Here is a 6765-nt window from a genome sequence, read left to right as displayed (position 1 = left end):
AAAAAAAAAAAAAGTAACAGAACTGAAGACATTTTGAAAACATGCATCAAATACATGCAATGAAAAACAGACTGAGACCAAGTTCAGTCCGGTGAGTATTATAGGGAAGTACTACTTTCTGTCAATGCTAAAGTACAGAGCTCATCTTGCTCTCAGTAACCCTGAAGATCACTTTCAGAACCTTCCAGAAATGGCAGAAAAAAAATAAGTTTTCTGACAGGCAATGGTGACACACGCCTTTTAATCCCATAATCACAGCACTCGGAAAGGCAGAGGAAGCAAGATCTCTGTGAGGTCGAGGTTAGGCTGGTCTACAGATTGAGTTCTGGAGCAGCCAGGACTACACAGAGAAACGGGGACACACACACACACACACACACACACACACACACACACACACACGACAGTTTCCTTGAAAAAGCCTGACCCATCTTCAGAGCAAAAGGAAGCCTTCAGGAAAAACATTGAAAGCAGGGCTGATGTGGTATCATCTGAGTTATCATCTGCGTTGGCTGGTTGCTCATATATCTGGAATGACTACTGATGACCAGTGCCATTAATTAGTTTTTCCCTTTGTTACATGAAAATCTATTTGTTTTCATTAATGCAAAGGAGGATTAAGACAGAAAAGAAGATATAAAATTACCAGGCCCAGGATGGACTTCGGCATGGTCTTGCGTGCCCTGTGAACCCTGACATCAGTGCCCGAGGCTGTAGGCTTCCTGTCCTCTGTGTCTGCACTCCCTTCCCCAGGCACAGCAGGTGCTGTGGTTGGTGTCTGAGGAAGTGCACTTGGAGTCCTGCATTTACTGGCCCCTCCAGGAAGAGTTTTTGCCGCATGACCAGGAAGCGAGGAGGCTAGAGTGCTGGGAGTCCTCAAGGGCTGCCCCTGCAGGGCTGGTTTATTTAAAAAATATCCATTGCTGCCAATGACAGAAGTCTGCATGAAGTCGTCAGTTGTGACATGGTTTTGCTTTCCCACTTCTATGTCTCTTTCTGAAAGTCCATTTTCGGCCACCCGAGATGCTCTGTTGGTACCTTCCTGCGGGCTAGCTCTTGTGTTCTCCTGAGTATGTTTGGTTGCATTCGGATGGCTGGTGTCACTGCTCTTTTCACAAGAACCATTGGTTTCTCCATCTGTAGCCATGGGAGTCTCTCCTGTCTGTTTCTCCGTGGAACCTTCATCAGCAGCCATAGGTGTATCTGTGAAAAAAAAAAGGAGCGTCACAGTGGCCAGCACCCATCCATCAATCCATAACTATCACCATAAATTATAATTTATTTGGCCAACATATTTGTCTGCAAATATGCTACGAAATTGTCTACAATGTTAGCATGTAGCTAAGTGGGAAACTCTTGCCTAACATGTGCAAGGCCCTGGGTTCAAGACTCCCTACCAAAAAAAAGCCCACACCTGCCTATAAAAATTATTTATTTCCTATAGAAACCAATACTTAACTTAATAAATGAAATGCTGATTTATTTCTTAAAATATTAACTTTTGGTAAAGTTTGAGAAGTCAGCTTAATTTTTAAAAAGACTGTTTGTTGGAGATTTAAAGGGAGAAGGAAGTTCAGGGATTAAGAGCACTTACTGTTTTTACAGAGTACCTAATTTGGTTTGCATTCGCAATACCCATACTAGGCAGTTCCTAACCACTTTTAACTCCAAGTCCAAGGGATCTGTTGGACTGGAACCTCTGGGTCTGTCTGTCTCTCTCTCTCTCTCTCTCTCTCTCTCTCTCTCTCTCTCTCTCTCAACTCCACAAACTCAGTCTCCAAACAAAGAAAACTGGGCCAAAAAGCCCAGTTCCAAATTCTTAGAATTTGGACCGCTGCTACTTCCTCCCCTGTTGCCATCAGCAGTCCAAATCCCTGTCCAACTGCTCAACTTTTAACCAGACTTAGGCACAAATCCAGTTTGTGGCAGACATGTCACCACCCTCATCTACAACCTATAAAGTCTTCCTGTTTTAGTTCAAGGGTATGACAAAAACACCCAGGTGTTGCTTTGTTCAAATAAACCTGTTATTATACTTTTCCAATTCACCTTGATATGGCCTTCTGAGTTGGCAAAGAAACTTATTAGGGGTGGGAGACAGAAGACCTAATAGGACTCACTTCCTTCTTCTGGACTATGAAGTCACTTCTGTACTTATGCCCCACATGTTCATACTTAGATACACATTCATAACTGAAAATCATTTTTTTAAGGAGTTGCTTCAAAAGCAGTATCACAGAAGTCCAAAGAAAATCTGGAGGAGATCAAATTAAGTATATTTTTGGCCTACATGTCTTCTCTAAGAAGTCCAGACTCCTCTGGCTATTCTATCATGACCAGGAAAGTAGGAATTCCAAGGGGCTGAAGCAGCCCTGGGGGTAGGAGGCCACTCTACTGGGTGCAAAGATAGACACCCGACCCTCAGCTCTCCTTTTCTCTGTGCCTATCACCTAACACACAGGACTTACCATTTGTCATATTAGCTGCCTGCCCTTCCCAAGAACACACATTCTAAAACAGCAGAGACTACGTTTCCTATTCCTCTCAGAAGGCCAGGGAGAAACCTATGCAATAGGTTTCTGAATGAACAACCAGCCTTTAGTAACTTTTTAAGTCCTTAGCAAAACAAAATATGTAAAAACTTTCCTTAACTTGGAGGTTATACAGCAAATTCTGGAGTCAATGTATACTTTGTCCAACACGTTTTTAATTCCAAATCAACAGAAATAGCACATTTATCCACTAATGCTTCTAAAAGTTTGGCATATAAAAAAATGATTGAGTAACAGCAGCACCAGATAAGAGAAAGAAAAGCAAAGGCAGTAATGAAGAGACAGTATGCTGTCACCTTATCTGATCAAGACACAAGCACAAAGTCAGACCACTATTTTCAGAATTAAGTGGCATGGTTGAACTGTAGTTCGATGGCACAGTACTTACTTGTCCAGAATGCATAATTGCCTGGGTTGATACCAAGAATTACCAAAACAAAGAAAAAAAGAAAAACCCTACAAAAAGAATGCCATTTCTCTATACCAACATTAACTTAAAAATATAAGAAGAAAGCCAGGTATAATGGTGTATATATTTAATCCTAGCACTCAGGAAGCTAAGGACAGTCTGGTATACATAAAGAGTTCCAGGACTTCTGGACAGTGGTGGCACACACCTTTAATCCCCTAGCACTTGGAAGGCAGAAATGGGCACAGATCTGTGAATTCAAGGCCAGCCTGGTCTATAAAAGGGATTCAAGGACAGACAGAGCTGTAACAGAGGAACCCTGTCTTGGAATAAAGCATAATAGAGAAATCATGTCTCAAAAGGACATATATTCATATGTATGTGTGTCAGTGTGTATGAAGAAAAACAAGATATTTACAAAAGGAAGAAAACTACAAAGTATATATATTTTTTTTATTTTATTTTATTTTTGTTTTTTTGAGACAGGGTTTCTCTGTAGCTTTAGAACCTGTCCTGGAACTAGTTCTCTTTTTTAAAAGTCAAATTACTTAATGCCTATGTACAGAAAAAAACATTAGGAGAGAATGTTCTAGAACCAGGTAACAAAATGACAAAGCTGCCAAGGCCCCTCAAATTTAGAAATTCAGTGATATTTTAATCAGAATTCCAATTAATATATTAAAGAAATCTATGACTTAAGCTAAAATATAACAAAAAAGAGTAAACTTTCAAAAATGAATAGCAAAGGCAAGGAAAACAAGCTTCCTACAGAGAAGAATCATATGACCCAGCCTAAATACACAGCATAGACAATAGAGGCAGAGCAATGAGGACAAAGGTACATTTTCCATAGGCCTGTTTGGGTGCAGCCTAGGATACACTGCAGTCCAAATTGCAAGCCCTAGCCAGTCTGTCACATGTAGAAGTCCTGCATGATTTGTACTCAAAGTTCATAGCTATCTCAAACACAACAAAAAAGAAAACAGAATGGGGAAAAGAGAAGAAAGGGGAAAAACAATATGAAAAAGTGATATATCACAGACAAAGAAAAAGATAAATACAGATACGTATTTCAGATTAAACCATATGTAAGGCAAAAGCAGTGAAACATCTTCAAACTGCTCAGGAAAAAACTACTAAATTAGGACTATAATATATGACAACCTTCAAATATGTCAGTCAGATGACAAGGGCTGAGAAGATTAATCATTGGGCTGGAGAGGCTTTTTTTTTTTTTTTTTTTTGGTGGTTTTTCGAGACAGGGTTTCTCTGTGGTTTTGGAGCCTGTCCTGGAACTAGCTCTTGTAGACCAGGCTGGTCTCGAACTCAAAGAGATCCGCCTGCCTCTGCCTCCCGAGTGCTGGGATTAAAGGCGTGCACCACCACCGCCCGGCTTGTGCTGGAGAGTTTTAAATGCCACCTTGATGCAATCTAGAATCACAAGAGAAGAGATGAGGAGTTTTGATTGTAAGCCTAGCCTTTGTCAGCTGAGCCACCTCCCAAGCCCAGGAAGAAAGTCTTAAATAAAGAAGCATCTAGATCAGGTTGGCCTATAGGCATGTCTGTGTAGGACTGTCTTAATTTTTAACTGATATTAGGAAAACCCAGCCAAACATCATTTCATGGACTGAGCACTGGACTATATTAGAGAAAGCCAGTTGAGAGCAAACAATCAGGCGGGAAATATGTGTTCATTTCTCTCTGTTCTTGGTTATAAAAGTGATATGGCAGCTTGAGTTCCTGCCCTGACTTCTGCAAAATGATAGTCAATAACCTGGAATTTCCTCCCTTGTTTTTTGTTAGTATGTTTTATTAGAGCAACAGAAATACCAGGACAGTCCACTCACAGAAAAACACCATAAAAGGTTGACACTATGGAGTAAATAAGGCTAAAACTTACTACTGTGTAGACAAGTTCAACGGCAACGTACGAAAAAAGCCTATCATAAGCAGGGCGGCGGTGGCGCACGCCTTTAATCCCAGCACTCGGGAGGCAGAGGCAGGCGGATCTCTGGGAGTTCGAGGCCAGCCTGGTCTACAAGAGCTAGTTCCAGAACAGGAACCAAAAGCTACGGAGAAACCATGTCTCGAAAAAGCCAATAAGAAAAAAAAAGAAAGAAAAAAGCCTATCATGCAAACCAAAAACAGAAGAAAACTTATGTATGTGTATAAGAGATAGAGAAAGTGTAAGAGATAGAGAAAGTGTTGGATTCCTTGGAGCTACAGTTGAAGATAGTTGTGAGCCACCTGACAAGGGTGCTTGGAACCAAACTCCAGTTCTCTGGAAAAGCAACCACTGAGCCATCTCCCAAACCCCATACCTAGATTTCTTGCAGAATAGCCTCCCTCCTGAAGTCACCCTCAACATTCCACACTAAACCTACTGAACCTCAACTATGTCTTCCAAGTTTCTATAAATGGTGGCACACACCTTTAATCCCAGCACTGGAGGCAGAGGTATTCAGATATCTGAGTTCAAGGCCAGCCTGGCCTACAGAGTGAGTTCCAGGACAGCCAGGGTTACACAGAGAAAACCTGTCTCAAGTCCTTGAGGGCTGGAGAGGTGGCTCAGAGGTGGCTCACAACCATCGTAATGAGATCTGGTGCCCTCTTCTGGTGGGCAGGGATACATGCAGGCAGAATACTGTACATGATTAATAAATAAATCTTCAAAGAAAAACAAAAGCCCTTGAGACCTGGGTTTTTTTCATTTCAAAAAATATACTTACACTATACCCATGCTTCTGCATGGACTACACTATTAACCTACATGTGTATGACAGTTTGTTTACACACGTGTTATCATACAGGGCCTGGGTGGATGGTCCAGTGTCATAAATAGAGACGCTACAATTGTTGTGTGATTACACACTTTTTATTTTCCGGCTGCACTTTTAAAATAGGATACACAAGATATTTGATTTCTATACTTTGTTAATATTTTTCCTTCTCTGGCAGATCTTTTGCAACTGTGTGTGTGTGTGTGTGTGTGTGTGTGTGTGTGTGTGTGTGTGTGTTAATATCTGTCTATTCAGGAAGTTAATCCCAGCACTTGGGAGACAGAGACAGGTGAATCTTTGTGAGTTCGAGACCAGCCTGGTCTACAAGGGCTAGTTCCAGGACAGGCTCCAAAGCTACAGAGAAACCCTGTCTCAGGGGGAGAAAAAAAAAAGAGTGTATGTGGGACTGGAAAGATAGCTCAGCAGTTAAAAGCACTGGCTGCTCTTCCAGGGGGCCTAAGTTCAATTCCCAGCAACCACATGGTAGCCTATAACTGTCTTTAATAAGATCTAGTGCCCTCTTCTGGGCTACAGGCATATATGCAGGCAGAACACTATACACAGAACAAAAAAACGAACAAACTGGGGGAAAAAATGCAAGCAGCAAAGTCCCCTCCTGTTGGGTGAAGTAGCTCTTACCTTCCCTTAGTAGCTCAGTTTTCATGCAGCAATCCTGCTTGGTCTCTTGCTTGGCCAGAACTGCCTGCTGGAGGGGAAGAAAAAGACATTAGGCATCAATCAAGGGCATCCTCAAATCAAATAGTTAGAAATCTGAAATGCTCTGGCTCTTATTACAGCAAATTGCTTTGATATGCATTTATTACCTTTTCATTTACTTTAAAAAAAAAAATAAAAACTTGCCGGGTGGTGGTGGCGCACGCCTTTAATCCCAGCACTTGGGAGGCAGAGGCAGGAGGATCTTTGTGAATTCAAGACCAGCCTGGTCTACAAGAGCTAGTTCCAGGACAGGCTCCAAAGCCACAGAGAAACCCTGTCTCGAAAAACCAAAAAAAAAAAAAAAAAA

At 41.6% G+C, this 6765-nt stretch overlaps 1 protein-coding gene across 5 annotated transcripts in view; it reads right to left on the bottom strand.

Annotated features, from left to right (window-relative positions):
- The window catches only part of Ehmt1 (euchromatic histone lysine methyltransferase 1), a 168905-nt gene that overhangs the window by 94747 nt on the left and 67393 nt on the right, over positions 1-6765 (bottom strand). For 4 of the 5 annotated variants that reach the window (XM_026778400.1, XM_026778412.1, XM_013346039.2 and 1 more), the window contains exons 2-3: positions 6381-6447; positions 647-1203 (exon numbers count right to left, since the gene is read on the bottom strand). In XM_026778400.1, coding sequence (XP_026634201.1) covers positions 647-1203; positions 6381-6447 — 624 coding nt within the window. The remainder of the gene's footprint in view (positions 1-646; positions 1204-6380; positions 6448-6765) is intronic. The other variant, XM_026778403.1, reaches the window with a different exon arrangement.

The sequence above is a fragment of the Microtus ochrogaster genome, chromosome 4, assembly GCF_000317375.1.
Source record: "Microtus ochrogaster isolate Prairie Vole_2 chromosome 4, MicOch1.0, whole genome shotgun sequence".
NCBI lineage: Eukaryota > Metazoa > Chordata > Mammalia > Rodentia > Cricetidae > Microtus > Microtus ochrogaster.
This window is presented reverse-complemented; position numbering and strand designations above follow the sequence as displayed.